Source organism: Brachycentrus maculatus, unplaced genomic scaffold (assembly GCF_059751285.1).
Source record: "Brachycentrus maculatus isolate JH-2025_06_01 unplaced genomic scaffold, ASM5975128v1 h1tg000240l, whole genome shotgun sequence".
Taxonomy (NCBI): domain Eukaryota; kingdom Metazoa; phylum Arthropoda; class Insecta; order Trichoptera; family Brachycentridae; genus Brachycentrus; species Brachycentrus maculatus.
Genome location: NW_028280991.1, coordinates 918,340 through 944,455, shown reverse-complemented (window position 1 = coordinate 944,455; position 26,116 = coordinate 918,340). Strand labels below are relative to the sequence as shown.

The following is a 26,116-nucleotide window of genomic DNA, read 5'->3' as shown; positions in this document are numbered from 1 at the left end:
TTATAAATGATTTTGAGTAATCTGGAATTTTAGCTAGTAAATTTTTTACATTTTGGTTCGATTTAATGATTTTATAATGGTCTTATACAGGATTGATCACGTTTTGTCGCAACCCCATAGACGACGTTATTATAAATAAATAAAAATTATCTCTCATTATCATTATCATATCATAATCCATATATGTATAAGTGCCCTTGAGGTAGTTTTTTTTACGAAAATGGCGCTTTGTAAATCATTCAAAATTATTATCAATATCACTATTAACTTTTTTTAAGATTTCGATAGAATACAAGAAACAGGACAGATTTGCATTTAAAGGATTTTTTCGCAATATTGAAAATGTAACTTTTTGATGAGGATCTCCACATTGATCAATGGGAAAGGTAGGGGTTAATGTGTTTAAATTGTATTTGAATTTAAAATGAATATTTAAAATTAAAATAAATTTAAAAATCATTAACCCTTACAACGTTCGCATTGATAAACGCGGTACGTATCTCAACGTTATAGGGGGGTTTACTGTTCTCTACGCTCGGTTCTCGGTACCAGCACTCCGTTTCGCCAATTCGGGGAAGCGCACTCTTCAAAACAGCGTATTGATTGAATGTATCGAAAAGTTTTGCTGGTCAATTGATTTATTTGAACAGCAACGTTACAAATCAATTGTATAAATATGGACGTAAATTGACGTTGATTTGTCAGAAACAACACCGAGCAAAAAAAATAATCAGAGAAATCCTGCTTTCCGAACTGTGACAACGAAAGATCCACGATGTATTTTTTTACATTTATTGTTCTTTATATATAAATTAATCTACGTAGAAGGACAATATTATATAATTTATATTTGAAGCACTAACTTTGTGATTTTCCATTTTATAATTAAAATGTAACTTTGTTTTAAAATCACTATAAATATTTTATTATAACTTAATTATAATGTCTACCGGTTTCGAAGCTAACCGCTTCTTTATCAAGATTAATCAGTCCTGATAAAGAAGCGGTTAGCTTCGAAACCGGTAGACATTATAATCAAGTTATAATAAAATATTTATAGTGATTTGAAAACAAAGTTACATTTTTATTATAGAATATTATATATTTTGTACATTAAAAGCATTATTAACTTTGTGGTATGGTAATATACGAGAAATGTAGTCTACATTTGTACTGATGATGGAATGATTATTCCGAAACAGGTTGTCATAAAGTACTGTTTTTTAAGTAATGTTAGACAAAGTGAACGATGGATGATAAGGAGAGACAATATTATACTTAGAACAGAACTGAGGATCATGTAAAAAAAAATTTGGAAAACTCCCTTAGTTAAAAAATAAAAACACATTCACTGCATTTTGGGTGTCCAAACCCTTGTTCACAAATCTGGATAATATATGAATAAGAGGTGGATAAAAAAACTCCTAAGTGCAGAAACCCAAATTTGTGAACAAAGCTTTGGACACACCCAAAATATTGTGAATAAAAATAACTGGTCAAATTATAAGCTGCAAAAAAAATCATATTTTCAGGCGTTTCCCAGTGTGAAAAATAATTTGGAAACGTTCTTGGATACATTTAAATAAAGTGTCTCTGCTAAATAAAAGTTTTCTCAAATCAACAATAGATACTGCCGCAAACCATGCATGGAGCGACATGACAATTATATGATATATCGCTCACTCCTTTCAAGAACGTCATAAATAAAAAAACTTGATTTTTCAGGAAAATGTTTTTCAAGTTTAAAAATAAATACAATGTATTAAAAATAAATATCAAGCTACTTGATGAACTTTTTACTGTGCATCAGATATTTTTAGGTAAAACCTGAAGGTTTTTTCTCCATTTGAAAATATTTAGCATATTTAAAAAAATAATTAAACAATACATTTTCTTCGCAAAAACAATAATTTCTGCCCTGAAGCGGGTAAATATTAAGTTAAAAATATGCCGCTTTTGCCGGGATATAGTACATTTTCTGGGCATTCCGAAAACATGCACAACTGAAAATTGACAATTTTTGATTTATGACGTTCTTGAAGGAAGTGAGCGATATGTGTGAGTTCCAAAAATTAGTAGTGGTGGTTGTCAACCATGAGTACAATGTTGAATGTTATACGTTATCACATAAATCAGCCTATGACAGGTTGCAAGCCCTGCAATGCCCAGACTCCCATATTCTTTTTCATTAATGTTGAAACGTCAAAATATAAAAATACATAAATACAAATGAAAAATTCACAATTATTTGTTACTACTGACCCCTATCCATACCCGAAGTAAATGTCTTGCACTTCAGGTGCCAGTTCAGGGCAATATATAAAAAAAGTGAAAAATACTTATTTTCACTTGGGAATCGAACCCGGGACCTCCAACGTGGCAACCAAATGTGCTTACTACAAAATAAAGCGAACAAAAATAATACTATCAATTATATAACTGAATTTTTAAAGTTGATAGTTTTCATCCTAATTTGATTGAATAATTAATAAATAATAATCATTTATTTACGATATAATTTATCAATTTATCATTGATAAAATAATATAAAATCTAGATCAAGATACATCGCGATGAATATGATGTCATTTGAATCAATGATGCAATTTGAACAATGTAAAAATTCTTTGAGATTACGAGTCTAACATACATACCTCATTCTACAAAATTCAACAAACTAGGTACATTTCTTTCCCATCATTTTAATCAAAGATAATATGAGTTAATTTTTACCATCTTTATCGCTTTAAGTAATCGCAATACTTTCTAATCACCGAGTGGTGTGACGAAAGAAGCGCACTCGAGATTGGAACATAGTATACTATTCTAGTTTCTAGTATTATCATTGTACTCTTCCTATATCGTGACATAACTGTATAGTCCGGTTGGAGAGAACGGGCTAAACGTAATATGAAACCACTTTATTAAAATACTTTTTTCTTTTATGATTTTTTTTATAACACATGGCATATTCATTATACGGGGAGGAGTGAGTAAACTTATGTATTAATTTTTAAATAAATCACAGATTTTTTGAGTCTACTAAGTTGAATTTTATTAAAAAAAACACAAAAAAATTATATAATAATATAAATATTATAATATTTTTTATAAAATAACATTTTAAATAATAACATAATTAATAAAATTTTCACAATATTTATTTTTTTATGTGTTTTTTAATAAAATTCAACTTAGTAGACTAAAAAAATCGGTTTTATTTAAAAATTAATACATAAATTGAAATGGAGTTCTACAAATTAAACGCCAAATCAGTAAATAGAAGTAAACTTATTAAAAACGAGCTGTATCCGGCCCTGCGTTACTGTGGCTAAGTCTGGATAAGTGGAAAATAAATAAAAGTGAAAGCACACATTTCGAGATTTCGAGTCGCTGCCAATCAAAAAAAATCCAATTACAGACGGGGATTCTAATTTCAGACAAATAAAATATCGGAGCTTTTTCTAAATGATTTTATTTTCACACCAATCTGTCTACGTGAACAATCTTCGCCTCTTCCACATTCATGCATCTTCTCGTATACACCCGCCGATTATCCGACTCATGACCTGCCCACTTTAAAGTGTTTGAAATACTTGATTATTCCAAGTTTTCCTCGGTCTTCCTCTGCCACAATTACTAATCACATTCCCCTCATATTTTTTTTATATGTACTATTCTTTCTTCACTCGATACTAAAAAAGAGCATGTTAATAATTACAACAATTTATTCACAACATTTTGAGTGCGTCTATATCCTTGGTCACAAATCAGGATTATCTCCTATTAGGAGTTATTCACAATCAAATTCACATTCAAATGAAAGAGTTTCCGCTCAATAAACAGCTTCTTTCATCTCCCATTGATGTCTCTAGTGAAATTCTAGTGATTAAAGCACCATGTTTCAAATTTGAACAGTACATATAGAAATTCCAAGAATTTGAGTAGTGTGTTTGTCAATCACGGGTAGAATTGGTGAATGTTACACGTGTGTAAAGTGATCACTTAAACCAGCCTATGACGGTCGTCAGCCCCGTAAATGCCCAGACTTCCATATTCTTCTTCATCTTTGATGAGATGTCAAAAAATAATATGAAAATAACTCCTGTAATTGGAGATAATCCAGATTTTGTGAACAAGTATTTGGACACACTCAAAATGTTGTAAATACAATAATTCATTGCGAATCGCGAATTTATCCAGTTTTTGCAAAACGCACAACATGATGTCATTATTTGTAATGGCGCGATGATTTATGAGGCAACATTGCATTAACGGAGACTGGGCGGAAAGCCGATACTCAGTTTTGTAAGCAGGAAGTAATTCTACGGAAAACCGTTTAGATAATAATATAAAGAAGGTAGGTAACCCCGGCTCGGCGGTTGCTTAGCCATCGATTAAGAGATTAACCCTTAACCCTTTTTTAAAGTTGTGCGAGACGTGACGTCAGAACGACGTCAGGCCCAATAAAGCGCTGTACCAAAGGGTAAATATAATTTAAAAAATCCAAAAAAATATTTTTCTACTTCGCTTATGTACATATTTACATACAATATCACTTTTCTGAATTAATTTCCAAGTCATTAAATAATAATATATTTTGAGCGTGTCCGAATCTTTGTACACAAAATCAGGATTTCTCCATTATGGAGTTATTTATATTGACATCTCAAGAAAGATGAAGAATATGGAAGTCTGGATTTATGGTACTTACGACCTGTCATAGGGTGGTTTGAGTGATCACTTTATACAAGTATAACATTTTACCATTCTACGCATGATTAACAACCACACTACTTAAATTTTGTTACATGTATATATCACGTATCCTAAAATTTACACGTTGTTTGAGTGTTAGCAAATCATAGTGCATAAAGTGATCACTCAAACCAACCAATGTTAGGTCGTAAGCCCAGTAAATAACCAGACTTCCTTTTCTTCTTGATCCATATGGAGATGTAAATAAAGTTATATTTTTATTGATCAAAGGAGCTATACTGCTATTTCTACTTAAAAACAAACGGTTAACGTTTAAAAGTTTTATTGACAAACATATATTATAACTTTGTGAATACCTTACCTATAAATCGTTTGACGTATGTTAATTATATAAGTACAGTGAATTAATGATAATTTCGTTTTTTTGAAACATTAAATTAAAAACATAAACGTCTAGATTTGTTCAAGTTTTGCGCTATCCGTAGCATGTTATGCTAGTCCTTGGCAGCTCAAACTCGACAAATCCATTTCCATCTGCTAAATTGCTTTCTAAACATCAGAACTTTGTATCAAAGACTAAGTTAGATAACAAAAGTTACGCATTGATAAGAGTTCTATTAACCTCGTGACCCGAATGCATGTGTAACCTTATAGTCTTGCCTATTTTCGTACGGCGATTCCTACCTAAGCGAGCCAACAGCTAGCACGCAGGCACCTGGGATAAAAATCATAAAATCCGTAAAACGGAGGAACCCTAATAAGTATAACCCTTTCGAAGAAGAACCTTAGTTCTATCTTTCGACTATGCAAGTCTTTTTGGAAGTTCCCGTTTCCGCATTCGAAACGCTCGTTGTGTTACACAAACAAAAGCAGGCGGCATAATAACCCTTCTTCAGGTTTTAATAGGTTAGCGGCAGTTGAATAGAAACTTGGCTCGTAAAGTTAATGGAAAAATATCGTCTAACATTATGGGGAATAAGGATAGACACCAGTCCGCCGCAGTCGGAAATTAATTAATAAAGTTCAAGACGAGTAATGGCTCCTGTAGCTTATTTTGCGATGAGAGCGCTTAAAAATTCAGCGAAATGATAAACTGCGTTTAAAAAGTTTGTAAGGGCGAAAATTGATTAAACTATCACTTTTAACAGAAAAAAAAATATATCAAATTAACAGTTTAAAAATAAAAATAGAGGAAAACTTAGCACGATCAAGTATTTCAAAAATGTACTTGAAAGTGGTCTGGTCAGGAGTCGGAATAATCGGCGGGTATGTATGATGAGATGCATGAATGTGGAAGACGCGAAGATTGTTTGCAAAGACAGATTGGTGTGGTGTTGTCTATTCTCTCTGCCTACCCCTGCGATGAAGCGGCGGTGATAGTTAGTTTTTTTAATGTAAATTTTGTGATTTCTGTGTGTATAATATGTGGTTCTAAGGTGGGATCTAAACGATTCTCATCAGTTTAGCAATGGATTATATCGCAAATATGTTGCATTTTTTTGCAGAAACTATTTGTAACATTCTATGCACTTGAACAAAATATTTCTGATAGGTTACGTTTATAGTTGACCCGATTAAGATGGTTATATTAATTCGTTACTTTTTCTCGGTTTATATTTTATATAATTTTTGTTTTTATTTATTTTTTAAAAGAAAAATATTTGTGTTTTTTTTAAATTATTTACACAAAAAATTCAATTTCATACTATTTCTGTGAGCCTAAGCGGCTCAATATTAGAAATAGGTATCAAATTGTAGTAGAGTGGGTTCGAACCGAGAAACTTTGTCTTACGAGTCCGCGACACTAACCACCGGACCGCAACCCGACTAGCTTAAATTCTTTTTGAATTCCTAAATTCTTAAACTTCTTTCTAGCTTAAATTCTGGGTGTCAAATACTCAAATATACAAGGAACTAGGAGAAGCTGCGTGATGGTTAGCTAGTAAAGATTTTTTTTAGTTAAATAATTTGAAAACGCTTTTTCTTTTCTCCTCCCGCGGTAGCCCATTACGCGCGGGCCTCATACGTCACCGGCTTTGCTAAATTGCGATTTAAGACCGTCCTTTCGCTGGCGCTCCTCTAAGTGGTATCTTTGTCTGCAAATATTAGGATAAGCTCCCATTCAGGCGCAGAGCCGCCGTTGAAACTCTTTCAGAGTCGCGAGAAGCACTTCGCGGGAGGGATTACCGCCTCGCCTATTCCCTGCACGCCTATTATGTAGGTGTGCCGTAATTCGTACGCTGGCAAAGATTTCCAGTGGTGAGGATTCCGAAAAAAAAGTACACATTATATATGTAGGTCTATTCTACAAGTATACTTTTAACATTAAAAAAAAACGTTCCCTGTTATGTCACTCGTCTTTGATCTGTGATCGTAGCTTCATTTTTTTGCAAATTACAACATGCGCATCGAGTTTTTAGCGGAAAAAAATGTTTTCATCTAGCAATTTTGTGGGTTTGAAAAAAGATCAATAAATAAAAATTATTTGAACTTATAACAAAACTGACGATTTTTGAACGAACGAAAGCATCAAGTGTAAAATATAGAGTAATTCCGAATTTCTACTTATTGTCGCTAAAAATTTCCGTAAACATAACGAAACCGGGCTAGGTTTAAATTGATTTGAACATGGGATACAAGACGACGGTTATTTTATAGATGTTAGTTTTAACTATTTTATATTATTTGACCAGTCATTGGGTTTCGTCGTTGCCGACATCACCACTCTGATGATGTAGGTAACGACAAAACAAAATAAAAGTGGAAAAAACTATACAATTGTGGTCAAACAAAACAAAAGTGGAAAAAAGTATGCAATTCCACCAATAAATGTCAGTACAAAACTAAAATCGTATAAATGAATGTTTCTACTTTAAATTTTATTATTTAGCTAAAAATCATCATAATTGCTGAATTTTTTAATTACTTTTATCTTATTTAATTTATTTTTTATACAACTCACATTAAAGTGATATAATAAACCGCAAAAAACAAATTCCGTTGAAGTCACCAATCGGGGATTTTCACCAATCGTTTTATATCTAGCAATAAATTTCTTTAGAAATAAGCTCTTCATTCGGCGGAACATTTGCTAGGAATATCTTCACAAAACACGTCCGCAATAAAACAATAAACCAAAACGGAGCAATCGTAGTAAATAAGATGAAAAAAGACCGAAACGCCAACGAACTCTGCAAAATGTACTGAATATAAAATGAGGTTTTTGCCCGAAATGTTCTGGCACGACAGCGATTTTACTTTACAACACGAGACAATATTGAAACTTAGAACGAGATTTTCCAATATTCTATGGAAAAGAGAGTAGTCGGAGTGATAAATAACGGTAGAAATAGGAGAGCGGTCTGTAAGGTGTGAAGGTGGCGCAACCATTGCTCATTGCACTGGGTTCAAAAATAAGAAGCAAAAACTGATCGTAATAAAACAGTTCAACTCGGCTTAAACGAAAGAAATCACGGTTCAATCGATTAAACGATTTGTTTCTACAGACTTCTTCAACACACTCGACAAGTAAATGTTAAGTAAGTAATTTACTTTTTCAAAAGGCGGGCGCTTATTTTATTAGCGTAGTCATGGAGGAAACATGAAATATATATTTAAAAAAAAAAACAATACAACCACATGAATAGTTTGTCACATGCAGTCAAAACATTCTAAAACTTAACCATCGCGCCGCGTCTCTGCAGGGGTAGGCAGAGGGAATAGAACGGCACACCAATCTGTCTTCGGAAAAAATCTTAGCCTCTCTACATACATACCCGCTGATTATCTCTGACCCTCCTGACCTGACCATTCTCAAGTATCTGAGCATGCCAAGTTTTCTTCGGTCTTCCATTGCTCCCTCCTGTTTCCAACTACATTTGCCTCATATATTTATTTTCCGTTCATAACTTATTCGTTCGTTTAACATATCCAAACCATTTCAACGCACCTTCTTTCATTTTATCAATAACGCAAATTCCAGCCTTGCATTCTTTCTTTATATCACCAATCGAAAATCGATCATGCATCGTTTCGTCGCACGTTCATCTGAGAGATCACATTTCGGCGGCATTCAGTCTACTTCCATCCTTCTTTTGCCAACTCCATACTTCAATTCCAAACATAGGGTTGGAACGAGGACTCCGATGTTCACTGCCAGTTTAATTTTGGCTGATTGCTTTTTTGTTTTTACTATAACTGATTTCAGTGTGCCATTCACTCTGTTCCTAGCATTCATTCTTATAAAGTATGATTTTATTTAAATCTCTTTAAGACTGTACCTTGCTATAATTATAATGTCGACATCAAAAATACTCGACCGCCCGCATAAGGTGAAAGTTTAAATGTAATTAGTTTCATATTATTTTTTGACATTTCATCAAAGATGAAGAAGAATGTGGAAGTCTGGGCATTTACGGGGCTTACGACCGTCATAGGCTGGTTTTGATCACTTTACACACGTGTAACATTCACCAATTCTACCCATTATTGACAACCACACTACTCAAATTCTTGGAAGTTCTATATATATGAACCAATTTAGAAACTTTGTTCTTGAATCACTAGAACTTCACTAGAGATATCTATTGGTGAGATGTAAAGAAGCTTTTTTATTAAGCAGAAACTCTTATATTAGTATGTGAGATCCGAATCCCGGATTATAATCACACACATGAGAAACGCCAGAAAATACCATTTTCATTTTTATTATTAAGCTTATAATTTGACCAGATAATTTATTTACAACATTTTGAGTGTGTCCAAATACTTGTTCACAAAATCTGGATTATCTCCAATTACAGGAGTTATTTTCATATTATTTTTTGACATTTCATCAAAGATGAAGAAGAATATGGAAGTCTGGATATAAGAATATGCCCAGACTTCCATATTCTTCTTCATCTTTGATGAAATGTCAAAAAATAATATGAAAATAACTCCTGTAATTGGAGATAATCCAGATTTTGTGAACAAGTATTTGGACACACTCAAAATGTTGTAATTAGTTTCAAATGATAATAGTACTCTGCATACTTAATTACTGACATAATTGAAACACACTATCACGATGTCGATTATTTAAGAGATTATTCGCAAAGGCAGACCTCATATTCGCCGGCCAACCGCCGAAAAGCTAACACGTCTTTCCGCGCCCGATTTTTTTTAATAATGTATATTGGATACTATTTGTTTTTTAGAATATACTTAAGTATGTAGAAATAATAATTTTTACACATTTTTTTAAACTTCTTACATATCGATTATTCTTTTTTTTCAAAACCATATAATTATTTCGAAGAAAAACTTATTTATTTAATGCAAAAAACAATGTTTAAAAAAAATCATTCACGTTGAATGTTACCTGGATTTAGAGAAAATTAAGTAGCGACTTATCGAATACTGGGCCTTAACAAACACAAATGGTTATGTCTAATAAATTACGAGTATGTGGATAGGCGATGATTAAAAAATGTAATATATTACTGAATGCGGACATTAAACATTTAATCATGTCATAATACATATTTTTCAGCGTCAGTATTGTTATGGGAATAATAATAATAATAATAAAATTGGATAACTTATATAGCGCCATTTTCGTAAAAAAATACCTCAAGGGCGCTTCACGGTGAATGAATTGGGGAAAATATTATGGTGGAAATGATTTAGCAAACAAATGTGTTTTTAGTCTTTTTCTAAAGATCATCTCACTCTCACTATTTCTAACCATTGGTGGAAGAGCATTCCACGCCGTCGGTCCTGCAACAGCAAAGGCACGCTCGCCAAATTTAGTGCGTTGGTTGCGAGCTGGTAAGATAACTTTGCCCATTGCAGATGTTGTAGCCGATCGAAGCGTGAGACGTCTATCAACCAATTCATCTGGAATACACAGCTCCTTAAGATACTCTGGAGCCATATTGTGTATTGATTTATACATATAATATTTAAATGAAATCGGAACACAGAATATTCAAATGAAATCGCATTTTGCGCAAGAAATTTGGGTTAAAAAATCAAAGTTTATTTTTTATTGTACATAATTACTCAATAGCCTTAAAAATATAAAATTTGTATGGCGCTGTGCCTGGTACGGAACTCCTTGGTTACGTAAAACATTCTATTAGGAAAATATATTACAATCGGAAGAAAAAATGTATTCCATTTCCTGTGAAAATAAATTTTATTTGGGTTATTCCGTAATGTACGAGAATGTCTGTTTTTTTATTAAGTAAATATCCTAAGGAAAGTCACGGATTTATCTCATGTAATAAATTTGTATTTTAATATTTAGTATAGGTATCTCCCTAGGGCTACACATTCGAATAAGTTGAAATTTTCACAGTTAACCAAATAATATACGCAATTTTATTACCTAGGTTCAGTATAATTTATTTGATGAAATTTCATATTAAAATTATATTATTACGGCCTATTGAATAAATATTTTTGCCGTAATACCGATCCTTATTCGATTTTGAAAATCAATTTCACAAAAAAATGCGCACATTCACCTCATATATTTATTTTCCGTTTTTCCCTCATACATTAGTTTCACATGTCCAAATCATCTCTAAACGCCTTCTTAAATTTGATCGATAACGCTAATATCAGCCTTGCATTCTTCATATTACCATTAGAACATCTATCACAACCTAGTTTCAGTAAAATTCACTGTTTTTTTTTTAAACTTTAAAATTTTGTTATTATGGCCTACTGAATAAATATCTTTGCCGTAATACCGATCCTTGTTCAATTTTGAAAATATATGGCACAAAAAATGCGTTATGACGAAAAACAATATGAAATAATTGTACTTAAAATTTTTTTTTTTAGGGAAAACATATTTTTGTTTTATTCGATTGCATTGCGATTTTCGTTGTAATTATTTGAGACACCTTCAATTTACACCGTAATTTTGCATCAGAATGTGTGTCTTCTTAGTTGATCGTTTACGTAAGATATGTTTAAAGTAAAGTAATATAGAAAAGGTTTTACCTTAAGGTAGGATCCGAAGTACTTGGTGACATACTGGCTGTCACACTGCGACAGCACCATGATCTCCTGCTGAATGTCCTCGATCTCATCCTCGGCCTCCTCGAGATCTATGATCTTGATGGCCACAACCTGCTGGGTTCTGTTGTCGATCCCCTTGAACACCTCGCCGAATGACCCCTTGCCGATCTTCTCCTGCTTAGTGAAGATAAGCTCAGGATCGACCTTCTGGAAACGGAAAATTGCATTAATTAACACTTTGTTCACGTCACGACTTGCTTGACCAGAAAAAGACGGGGTACATAAACAGCTTATAATAATTTTTGTCAACCTTGTTACAAAATTCGCATCAAGTGCTATACAGAAATCATTTCAACGTGGATGCTTACACATTGTTTCTAAACGATTAAAGGGAATAGGTATCAATATATTATTGAAACAAAAAATACTGATATGTATCATACATATCCAAGATTTCATAATTTTCATAATTGCGATTATAAATTTCGCATCAAGTGCACACATTGTTTCTGAACAATTTAAGGGAAATATTCAACTTAAGGTAGGTTTTAACTAAGTGAAATTAATTATTAATATATTATTAAAAAGAAATTTCAAAAAAAATCACTGATTCATATACATACATATCCAGGGTTTCATAATTTTCATCATCCTTATTTAAAAATTCGCATCAAGTGTACATATTGTTTCCAAACGATTTAAGGGAAATATTCAATTAAAGGTAGGTTTTAACTAAATGAAATTAGGTACCGATATATTATTGAAAGGAAACTAGGTACAACCAACCTTCATCAAAAATTTAACTAATTCATTTGCGTACATACGTACATATTATTTTAGGCTATTCGAGGCTATTTTAACAGACATTGAGAAGAGTAATTTCAGCGATTGGTTTAATAATAATGATTCATTTCTCACCCGGGAACGATTGTTCCCTAAATGATACGGTAATTAATTTTATGCGGATTATACACGTATGAAATTCTAGTTCATTAATTCACAACATCGTTGGTGTTATTATTTCAAGCAAAATCAACGTGAAACGATGATAAAGTATATTTCAGTCTACACCTTTTTCAAAACACCTATTCTAAGATAAGAGTACTTGAAGTAGGTCTTCTAAACAAGGATTAAAATTTTATCTAATTTTATTAATACCTCTACATAACAATTGGAACATACCTTGTAGTCAGAGAGATAATAAATTGTTAATATGTTGCGAGGAGGATAAATAAATTCATTATATTTTAATAAATTGAATCGTTGATATGAAATAACGAAATATAAAGATAACATTATGTTTCATTTATAATATTTACTCACAATATCCGATCTACTTATTTACGAAGATATTCACCGTATTGAATAACTGTACACTAAAACTACAATAAAAATATGTGTTTATATTATATAAGTACAAAACATTCAATAATAATTTCAAACATTTAAATTAACGAATTAAGAATAAATTAAAAGAAAACACTAGTTAAATAGGGAAAAGGGAAGAAAGTACAAGAATAGTTAGTGTTGCGTAATTGCTTAAATTAAATTGAATTGCACGATTGCATATTTATCACAAATTTATTATTAAAATAATTATTTATTGATTTAGCGTTTAGTTTGTGGAACTCCATTTTAATTTATGTATTAATTGTTAAATCAAACACAGATTTTTTCAGTCTACTGAGTTGTATTTTATTGTTTAAAAACACATATAAGTTAATATTGCGACAATTGATACGCCTAGTTATGGCATTTTCGAATGTCTTCAAACATTCGTTTGAAAATGCAACAACTAGGCGAAACAATTGTCACATATTAATTTTTATGTGTTTTTTAACAATAAAATACAACTTAATAGACTCAAAAAATCTGTGTTTGATTTAACAATTAATACATATTAATTAATATATTTTTTTAAAATTTATTTTATTAGGCAATTCCAACTTTCCTTCATATTACTTGTATATTTATTTATCTTTCGTATATATAACAAGTACGTGAGTACTTAAATCCCCTATTGTCTCATTGGGAAATTGGGATATCTAGTGTTGAGGTAATCATCTGTAGTTTTCAACATTAAACTGATTTTTTCATTTCTTCTTGGCGATATTATATTTCTAGATTTCCGGTAATTTTTTGAAGTCTAACCAACATTGTTCCATAGTGTCCCATCCCATTTAATCCACGGGAAAAATTAAGGGTAAAAAATGTTTATGTATACAAAAATATATTTTTGGAAAAAAATATATCAAAAACAGCATGCTATTTTGTATACTGAATTATAAAAATTATTTTAAGATGTGCTAATAAGTTCGAATATAAAGGTGAGAACGAGCAGTGTTGCAATACTTTTACTTATTGCCAATAGCAGAGTTATTCGAGGTCATAATAAACAATAATGCGCATAAGACTTTCCACAAAAAGTGCCTTCGTAAAGTTTACATCACATTCTGTACCGCGTGACGGTGGATATCGTGAGATGAAAATATTAGGCAATTACAAAGCGTATTCCGAATCACAAATACCAGTATAACAATTATAATAGTATTATACAATAAAATAGTACTGTACATCTATTTAAAGGGTGTTTTTTAGAGGTATACAAATTCAAATTTCCCGCATTGAATTGATGGTGGCACCCGCCGTGTGGCATGTTGCACCATCTTGTTGAAAACATCAATGTCATTCAACTGAGGTACGAAGAAGTCAGTAATTATGGTTCTGTAGTGCTCTCCATTGACCGTAGCATTCTGAGCGGCATCGTCTTTAAAAAAATATAGGCCAATGATTCCACCTGCCCATAAAGTACACCAAACAGTGACTTTTATTGGATGTAAGGGCGTCTCGACAAAGGCTTCTGGATTTTCTCCACTTCGCAATTCTGCTTATTGGCATAGCTATTTAACCAAAAAAGTGCCTCATCGGTGAAAAAAAATTGCGTTGAAAAAGTTAATCAAGCTAAATATTGTTTTCGGCCCATTCACCCAACCAACGACGCGCATAATGGTCATTCAATCTATTCATCGTGAAATATTTAAATTAAAATGGAGTTTTACAAATGAAACGCCAAATATATAAATTAACTTTTGTAAAGTGATATTTCAACAACCAGTACGTGGGTTTAATCCATAAAATCTACCCAAAAACACACTTAAAATAAAGTCAATAAGATAAATTTGTTTAAATCGTAAAAACCTAACTGCATCATGTTTTATAGCAGTTCTTATTTGGCATCAGCGCAAGTTTTTAACGCCTGCATCTTGGCAACGGATACACTCAAATCAACACTTGGTGCAAGTCGCAACGGTGACAAAACAGTGCATACCTCCCACTGTAATGTCACAATATCTCACGTGTGACGTCGGAGCTTTTACCGTGAAACTTTACGTATTGCGTATCCAATGTACAAACTCCACTCGCTATATGAACAATATGACACGTTTCCAGCTGACAAGAATACTCGCGTAAGAAAATGACGACACAAAAGAACAATGTAAAGGAAAAAACGGTCATAATGGGTAACGGATAAAATATTATTTTGAGATGACGTACGGATACAGCGCAGCGCGTCGCTCGCTATTGAATGGCATTCATACATACGTGTTAATAATAATTTAACATACATGATTTCATTAGAAAAATGCGAATGGGTGGAGACTAACCGGAGCCATTTCGTCATAACGTAACACGTTACGATGCGAGCATTCGTATAATCAGTACAGCGAACCGAGCGCTCCATCCACAGTTTCGGATGCTCGCTGATGCTCGCCGCGAGCGATGTTACGACGTTACGTTACGACGAAATGCTCCGGTCTCTACTTGTACCGGCTCGGTAACATATATCGCTCACTCCTTTCAAGAACGTCATAAATCAAAAATTGTCAATTTTCAGTTGAGCATGTTTTCGGAATGCCCAGAAAGTGTACTATATCTCAGCAAAAGAGGCATATTTTTAACTTAATATTTACCAGCTACAGGGCAGAAAGTGTTGTTTTTGCATTTTGAAGAAAAGGTATTGTTTAATATTTTTTTTAAATATACTAAATATTTTTTAAACTGAGAAAAAACTTTCAGGTTTTACCTTAAAAGATCTGTTGCACAATAAAAAGTTCAATAAGTGGCTTGGTATTTATTTTTAATACATTGTATTATATTTTTAAACTTTAAAAACGTTCTCCTTAAAAATCAAGTTTTTTGATTTATGACGTTCTTGAAAGGAGTGAGCGATATGTTATGTACACGAATCTTATCTGACCAAGCCATGTTGGTTAATAAAAACTGCATGAGATGACGTAATGTGAGACCTCAACTGGCCGCCACCCCCGCTCTTGTACGTACCGCAACCCGGTGAAATGTGATGGATCTTCATGCCACACCCTGTAGTTAAAAATGATATTATTGGAAGTCGTATCACAAATGTGGATGTCCTCCCCAAAACGCTACATTTCCATTATAAATGATTTTAAGTTATCAGGAATTCTAGCTTGTAAAATTGTTACGTTTTGGTGCGATTTAATGATTTCATATTGGTTTAACACAGAATTGGTTAAGTTTTGTCGCAAATTTAATTAAAATTTTGATAGAATACAGTCAAATGTGAAATACTAAATGGCTTGTTTCCCTCCAAATTGACTCGAATGATACCCTTAAAGGGAGCACAGCCGGCTAAGTAAACGTAGTCCTATACGAAAAAATGTAGACTTTGAATTTAGCCTGCAGAGGAAAAGTGTTGTGTGGCCAAGTTCGTGATATTGATTTTTCCTTTTGGTCGTTTCAAGGACAGACCCCCGCAACGGAGAATCCGGTGCCAGATATTATGAATGCAAGCTATCGAATTCGTTCTGCAGAGATGCGCGGTGCCAAAACGGGCTGATTTATAGCAAATTGTGTTGTGGACTTACGAGTGTGTACATGCTTACGAAACCAATACAAGATAAACTTATCTCTGTTACTTAATTTGATATCCAATTTAAAAATATAATTGAGTAGTTTCGCCTTCGAAACTAATGTAACGTAAAGTATTATTTAATCTGATAAATATTTTCAACACACCGCTTTGACTTTTATTTTAAAACACGTCCTTTCAAAATAAATACTATATACAATTGATTGTATTCGGGTATTGTATTACCTGGTATAAAAGTAACAAGGGAAGGTTGTATTGTAAATAACATACCTTTAATTAATAACCAAATCAATCCTTAAAGTCTACTATTCGATTCAACATTGATTCAGCGAGATTTGTCAACACCGACTTTAGACCCCGCCTACTCCTTTTCACTTATATAATCCCGATCTATTTAGACTCATCCCGACTATTTAACATCTTTGGTGCATATCAGACCTCGGCCTTTAGTGCCTTAGTGCATGTTGGTCCTTGGGTCGACAAAAAACGCATGTTATTAACATTTTGTGTAGTTGCGAATGTGTGATAGTGCTATGGTAATGACGTGTAATATTGCTTGCATGCTGGTGTACGAAAAGACATCTGGGTACATCTCGAAACCGGTAGACAAAAATCTCAAAGAGTGGTTATATACTAAGATTACTAATACAATTTTGGAAAAAATATCATATTTATTAATTTACTTTTGTGCTAGGTCTAGCGTAGGTTCACATCGACCTACCAAAATACCACTCGCGATGGATCTTTTAAATTTATCTACGGCTTAGGTTTTAATTTTATCGCACGATATATTTAACTATATTATTACCGTTATTAATCTCGCTAGTCTTGTTAGTATAATTTACACGTCTTGGCAAGTCCTTTAGTCACTTTTCTCTTTGGCGGCATTGCAATAAAACGTTATAACGCGATTCTAGCACCTCTCGTTCAGTATAATACTCGTCTAAAGCCGAACCATACGCGGAGAGAACTTCTTGCTAATACTTACCACTATCGTAAACTGTGGCAATGCAATCGTTTGAAAGCGCTTAAAACTTAAAGCAATACTCGTAAATTTCGTTAAACAACTGAACCCTTTACCGGTGGATGGTGTATATTAAGTTCTGGGATAAGCTTCAGACTTAAACCTAATAAATACATGACTAAACCCTTAATAAAGAGACGAGAACAGAACGTTCAAAACACTACATTTTAGAAGGTTACACATTCATACACAGATACTAAAAGCTGACTCGCGTAAATAATTGACCATACGAGGTTCTAATGATATCCGTTATTATTAAATTTTCTGTAGCATACAATAAACATTAAATATATGTAAGTAAACCCGATTAAAATTTATAGTAAACCCTATTCGGAAATGTTTAATCGAAGATATTTTCGATAAAATATATCAAGGGATCGAATAAATTAAGCATTTTATCGTTTCTAATTCTATCGAATTTAAATGTTTTTATTTATTTTTGTTAAATCCGACTCTTGTTGGTGTGATGCTTACTAATTAACCAATCATCACGCCGCTTCCCCGCAGGATAGGCACAAAGAATAGAACGCCACACCACTCTGTCTTTCCAAATATTCTTCGTTTCTTCCAAATATATGCATTTCATACATACCTACCGATTATTCGGACTTCTGACCTGACCACTTTCAAGTATCTGAAATATTTGATCATGCCAAGTTTTCCGCGGTCTTCCTCAGTTTCCTCAATTTCCATGCACAAACCATCTCAACACACCATTCTTACATTTGACGATAATGCTAATCTCAGCCTTGTATTCTTGTGTTATTTCAGCAATCGGACATCTATCATATATCGCTTAGCCACACATTCGTCTAAGAGATCGCATTACGACTGCATTCAGTCTACTTTCATCCTTCTTTTGCTTATTTATTTTCATGTTTAACTTCCATACATTACAATAAATAATATACATATAAACAATGTACAATAGTTACGTATTCGTTTTTAAATTTCTACCTTCGTTTTTTTCTAATAATGCATACTTTCATCTATCTTTTGGCAACTCCGTGCTTCAATTCCATACATTAGGGCTGGTTACAAGAATTCCGTTACGCGTTTTTAGCGTAATGCTGATTTGTAGACTAAATGACAAATCGAAATGAAAGTAACTAAATTACACTGTGTTTATTTTTTCCGAATCAAAGCATGGACAGGTACATATATTACATATTGCACAGAGGAAACAATGCCAGAACACCCAATCGTATTTGGTTTGAGTGCAGTGACTAATCCAAGCTCAGATACCAACAATACAACACCTGTTACCTAATACGTCTCAAATACAATATTATAGAATAATAAAATAAGCGCGTGATTATTTTCCCAGACGAGAGATCAATGTACCATCTGCGTGATAAGCAACGCAAGTAAACAGTGACGGTGTATGCAGTATTAAATGTTTTTATTTACTGTATAATGCATCATACACATTCGTTTTCATCGAGACCTGTCGTAGGCTGGTTTAATCAGTAAAAATAACTCCTACGTGGATTTCTGAACAAAAATTTTGACACACTAAAAATATTGTAAATAAAATGATTGGTCAAAATATAATTTTCATAAAAATTTTAAATTATGTTTTCCAACGTCTCCTAGTATGGTTAATAATTCGGGAAGATTCTTACATAAACTTCTAAAGGTCTCTTCTCTACTAATTAAAAAAAAAACTTACTAAACTTAATCATAGATGGTGCCGAAAACTAGCCGGTGAAAGAAGGTGTCAATTGAAAAATAAAAACTTTGAAATTTGAGTAGTATGGATGTCGATTAAGGATAGAATGGTGAATTTTACACCGTGTAAAGTGGTCACTTAAACTTGCCTATGACAAATAATAAGCACTGGTAGTACCCAGACTTTTATATTCTTCTTCATCTATGTCGAGATATCAATCTAAATAATGATATTGTCATTTACCTCAACAGTTGCGATGAAACAATGTAATCAACTACTTTTTTTTGACATTTCAACATAGATGAAGAAGATTATGGACATCAGGGTATTTACAGTGCTTATGACCTTGTTATTGTAATGTAAAAATTACTCATAAGTGCAGGAATCCAGATTTGAGAACCAAGTATTTGAACATACTCAAAATGTTGTTGATAAAGAACAGACAAATATCACACAAGGCAGATTATTCGTGGGGGATCTTTGACATAACCATTAGATTACCATCTATAGACAAAAGATTTACAGCTGTAGGTCGTAAGTAATTACCATGCCTAGAAATCCAAAAATACAAAATACTGCATCGTCATTCTATGGGATCCTATAGATCGAAAAGAGGATTATTATCGTGACGAACTTTTTGATAACATATTTTAATATTCTGTAATATCGTTATTTTAAAGTAACATTTTTTTAAAAATACTAATAATCGATTCACGCTCACGTTTACCCATAAAATATGACAAATATCTATTTTTGGTTGATGATTTTTCTGCAATTCAAAGCGCTTGCAGTCGTTGAATAAAATATTCCGTTTTCTTAAATTCATTACACGTTTTTATTCCAATTGTGCATTGATTTTTCTAGACGCCGTAAATACAACGATAATCTAATGAGGGTTAAGGTCGCAATGTTTCCATATTAAAATATTATTACTAACCCATCATTCTAATGTTGGTATTACCTTTAACTTTTATTGTTAACTTATACATATTTCGATGCCGTAAGGTAAAGAGCTTCCATGCACTTTCGATGTATACGTATACACACACATACATGCACACAAAATAGGCAAGTATGTGATAAAATACACCTAACATACAGTACGTGCACCTGGAAACACCGCAATCGATAACCTTCTACTTTTCCCTTAAGTCTAAGGGTGAAAACATTCCATTATTTCGTTTTTTTCTTCGTGTATTATTATATTATTTTTTATACGATTACAATAAGGTCAAAATTAGGAAGACCATATTCGTGTCCTTTTGATACGTTTCAAGTTGAGCCTCATAATAACACTAACATAATAATATGGCAAACATATTGATCGCTACATTTCATCAAATTAAATACAAAGAGATCTCAATCCAATAATAATAAATAAATATGACTTTCGTAAAAAAAATAGAGGCAAGCTTGATTGAGGCTCTCAGGAGGCATGCGGAGTACATGGCCAAGCCAACTGAATCGCCTTTTCTTGACGACAGTTGTGACCAAGTTTTGCTGCGTCCTACGCCTTATCTCTTCATTCCTCACAAAGTCAAACCACCGCACGCCTAAGATTCTCCGCAAACACCTGTTCTCAAAGCTTAGTACACGGCTGCTCTGGGCCCTTGTAAGGTGCCATGTTTCACAGCCGTATAAGAGAACAGGAGCAATGCAGGCATTGTATAGGCGGCATTTGGTTTTCACCGAGTATAAATCCGATCTCCAGACAGCCTTCATACTGTTAAATGCGGAGATTAATCTTGCCTTAATCAAGCTTGCCTCTTTTACAAGGCATCAGGTTCGCGCCGCCCAGGACGACCACTGCTGACAATTCGTCGGCAGTTCTCGTCAGAACTTCGCGACGCGGATCTGACTTGGGAGGATGCAAGGGAGCTGGCAGCCGACAGAAAAGCCTGGAGAAAGTTTGTGGACTGCATATGCTCCACCTAGGGAGCGGATATGGTTATTATTATTATTATTAAAAAAAAATATTTTAGAACAAAAACACCTATTTTTGGATTTCATAGTAACATTATCAAACTAACGAAAATCCGTTCGTTGGTAAATAATAAATTAAGCAGTTTTGATATTTCAATACAGATGATGAAGAATATAGAAGTCTTGGTCCAATGAAAGCGCTTACAACTAGGTTTAAGTGATCACTTTATACACTGTATAACAATCAGTATATTACCTTTGATTGACAACCATACTACTCAATTTTTTGGAACTTAGAAAATACATTATAAATCTCATGACGCTTAATGTTTGAGTTCACGGGAGTCATCCTTGGTTGGTTTGAGAAAACTTTTATTTAGCATACAGCCTTTTATTAAGATGTATGCAAGATCCAAATTGGATTATTTTACATACAGGGAGACGCCTAAAAACATGGATTATGCAGATTTTACTTGATAAGTAATTTTATGCACAACATTTTGGGCGTGTCCAAATGCTTCACAAATCTGGGTTTCTACATTATTGTATAGTAAGAAATAGTGGTATTTACCAAGTTAAATTTATATTAAAACTTGATAGACATGAGTATTACCACTAAGTGACTGCTGAATCAATAATTGGAATATTCAAATGTCTGAACTTTTTTTTCTGAATAAATAAAAAATATGTATAAAAATAAACTAATTAGACCCTTTTTCTAATATTTATTCAGTCGATATTTTGTATACGAAAAAATTCTCCGTATTTTCCTTGGAAAAAATATTAAAAATTCCTTGACGACAGTTATCGGTTCAGGAACGTATGTTATACGAAGGTGGCCGGGTAAAATGGACCATTGCAGTATTTTGGCAACGGTGCCAAATGGGCGGTGGACTGTTTTCCATACGTGACACCCTACACCACCGATGAATCATACCATAACAGAACCAACAAAAATCCACCACAATAAAAGCACAAGTCTTTTTCTACTGTTTTTATTTTAAAATGGTATCGACAAAATACATATTTTAAGCTAAATATTTAAAGAATTCAAGTGGGATTTTTTCCGAAACTAAACGTATTTCAAATGAACTTGATGCAGTACATGAAAAATTATTTTTAATAAGTTCTTTCTTAACAAAACAAAATCGTATCAAGAGACACGTTAGCATGTAATACTCGTTTCCCTTATTAAAATAGTCTTCTTCTTCTTCTTCTCAAGCCTTCTGTTCTTCACTGCTGGATATAGTTTTTCATATCCTTCCATATCCTTTGGTCGGTTGCTATTTGCAGCCACTTTGTACCCCCACAGCGGCTACGGCATTGGACCATCTTCTTATTTATTATTATCCATATTATTGTAAAATGGTGCGTTGCATCGATAGTAGGGTGAAAATATACGAAGCTACCTTCCGACATAGTGACCGCAGATACAAAAAAAATTACAACATTTTGAGTGTGTCCAAATGCTTCACAAATCTGGATTATCTCCAACTATAGGAGTTTTTCATATTATTTTTAGACATCTCATTAAAGATGAACAAGAATATGGAAGTCTGGGCATTTACGGGGCTGACAACCGTCATAGGCTGGTTTAAGTGATCTTTTTACATACGTGTAACATTCACCAATTCTACCCATTATTGACAACCACACTACTCAAATTCTTGGAAGTTCTATAATTATGAACCAATTTTGAAACATTGTTCTTGAATCACTAGAACTTCACTAGAGACATATATCAGTCGTCAGCCCCGTAAATGCCCAGACTTCCATATTCTTCTTCATCTTTGATGAGATGTCAAAAAATAATACAAAAAAATGTTACATTGGAACCCAGTTTCCCCTACCCCAATGTTATACTCAAACGGGCATTATATTCATAATTGTATTACTACTTCTCATAAATTTAATGAGTATCGATTATTTCCAATATGATGAATTGACTGTAGACCTAAATCGTGTGTACTCTACAACTCAAAACAATACATCTTCAATTGCCAGTTTATTTGACATTAATGGCCGCGGTATGGGCGCCACCTTCGCAGCCATAAAAACCCGATCGGAATCCCCAATGCCCTCGGCTAAGGGAAAACGGGAGTATAAACAAAAATAAACAGTGGCGGTCATACGTATAGTGCGCAACTCGCCACTGGCCACTCGCCACCCCGCTCTGCTCCGGCGAACCCCTTAACTGGGACACCAGGAAATGAATGGCCATGTATCAAGACCACGTGAATGCAGAGGCGCTGCCACAATAGGGGACCTCAAATATTATGATAAATGGGACGATAGCGTCAGATGCATTATACATAGAGAATACATAGTACGGACAGCCTGTATTAATTTTATCTAGATTTTGAAGGATGACGTATTTTGTACCGTGCTGAAAAAATAAACGTACACATTTTAACCAATAAAAATAATTTCTTTTAAAAATCTTGCGGAACAGCACGATAACACTATTTTATTTGAACAAATTGCAACATTTGGGTGTGTACGAATCCTGGGATTCTGATCACGAATTTGAGTTTTGAGAAACTATTAGTTAATTGGAGAATTAGGAGATATTTTGACATTTTATCATCTCAACATGGATGAAGAAGAATATGGAAGTCTGGGTATTTGCAGGTGTTGTTAATAAAATAAACAAGTCACATATCGCTCACTCCTTTCAAGAACGTCATAAATAAAAAATCAACGATTTTCAGTAGTGCATGTTTTTGGAATGCCCAGAAAATGTACTATATCCCAGCAAAAAAGGCATATTTTTAACAAAATATTTACCCGCTACAGGGCAGAAAATGTTGTTTTTGCAATTTGAAGAAAAGGTATTGTTTAATTATTTTTTTTAAATATACTAAATAATTTTCAAAATGGAGAAAAAAACCTTCAGATTTTACCTAAAAAGATCTGTTGCACAGTAAAAAGTTCAAGAAGTGGCTTTATATTTATTTTTAATACATTGTGTTATATTTTTAAACATTAAAAACGTTCTCCTGAAAAATTAAATTTTTTGATTTATGACGTTCTTGAAAGGAGTGAGCGATATAAGATAAGCGTCAAAAGAAAATAATATTTTCAGGCGTTTCTTGGTATGTAAAATAATAGGGAAAGGATCTTACATGTATTTAAGAGATTTTCTTCTAAACAAAGCTTACAACCAGCCTATCACAGGTTGTAAGCCCTGTAAATACCAAGTATTCATATTCTTCTTCATCTACGTTGAGATGTTAAAATATAAACAAATTGCATTCGTATAACAATTGTAAATAGTTAGTACATATTAATAATAATAAATTTCGGTAATTTATATAACGCCATTTTTGTAAAATATTACCTCAATATTGCACTTTGATATCGATAAAAAGAAATATTATTTTGTATATGATAAATATCTAAGATATTTTCTTTTCAGATAAAAACATACATTCCTACATATGTTATTTATGTTATGCGTATGTTTAGCAACGCGCATTTTATACTGCAATAAAATACACCGAAAGTAATTACAGATGCCTAAAGTAAGTATAGAGTAAGCGCACTATTTACATAAATAAAACTAGCAGCGGTCGACACAGATAACCGCTGCAGTAACTCCTGCTGCGGGTCATAAATCGGAGCATTTGGCAACTTCCACGAGGCTGTTCTTCACTATTATAAAAGCGATAACATCCGGACTTCCTATAGCCTCGTACAAATATCCGATACGGTAACACGATTACGTTTTGATTTTTTTATATTTTTATCAATTAATACTTTTATTTGCTAGTATTCTCAAGGAATATACTTTTATTTAAAATAAAATATGTTTATTTTTAAACATTTTTTCCAAGCCATTTTGTGCAAAATATATCAAATGTTTTGCACTTTATGATAAAAATAAATACAAAGTTTAAAATAATAATTAAAACTAAATTAAATAATAAAATGATTTTCTATTTAATTTTACTTACATAAAGGTCACATACATAATTTTCCCGATAATTGATTTCCTCATTTTGGTGCAAAAGATTAAGGTTAACAAAACTACAACGCAAATAAGAAAGTAAAAATAAAACATTTAAAAATAAAACTAACACAGGGCAAAATGATAAATATAAAAAAATTGACAGGTAGAGTAAATGGCATATAAAAAAAACATAAGGTAAGACGCCTGTTAAAAGAAACAAATGTGAAAATATAACTAATCACTTACACAAATATCTTTCCACAAGTATTTTTTTAACATCTCAAAAAAGATGAAGAAAAATATGGTGAAGAAAGTCTGGGCATTTACGGGGCTTACGACCATTATAGGCTGGTTTATTGGTTCACCAGACTTTCATATTCTTCTTCATCTACGATGAGATGTCAAAAAACAATATAAAAGATAGAGATATAAGAGATACTTCAAATTTTTTAACAAGTATTTGGACACACTCAAAATGTTGTAAAGTATTTTTTCAGTTCATTCATTTTGGGTTATATTTTATCTGGGTTCTATTTTTTACATGTCAGGCAGCTGGTTAATTTGGGTATAGGCAACGTACTTATTTGGCGATGTGCCTCCTCGATACAGAATCTGAGTCACTGAAAGTGGAAGCACGCGAACGTTAAAGCTAAATGCGCCGATAAAACTTTGGGAAAACAATTAAGTCCGTTCATGTCGGAATGGCGTCGCCCAGACTGGAAAACAAGATAAAATTATCGTATCTCTAAACCTAGGCTAGAGCCTGACACGAGCCAATCTAAGTTTCTATTACAGCGTCCTCAAAACAGGCGGTGATTATTAATGTTTGGCGGAAACTTTCTAGAGCTGTGTTGGCTCGTTTACATGCAGTTTAGTGTCACAGTGCACACAATGTCGGAGAAA

At 33.0% G+C, this 26,116-nt stretch overlaps 1 protein-coding gene across 3 annotated transcripts in view; it reads right to left on the bottom strand.

Annotated features, from left to right (window-relative positions):
* Positions 1–26,116, bottom strand: part of GckIII (Germinal centre kinase III) — a 172,500-nt gene that overhangs the window by 71,279 nt on the left and 75,105 nt on the right. For all 3 annotated transcript variants that reach the window (XM_088264964.1, XM_088264963.1, XM_088264962.1), the window contains exon 2: positions 11,716–11,940. In XM_088264964.1, the coding sequence (XP_088121090.1) occupies positions 11,716–11,940 (225 nt within the window). The remainder of the gene's footprint in view (positions 1–11,715; positions 11,941–26,116) is intronic.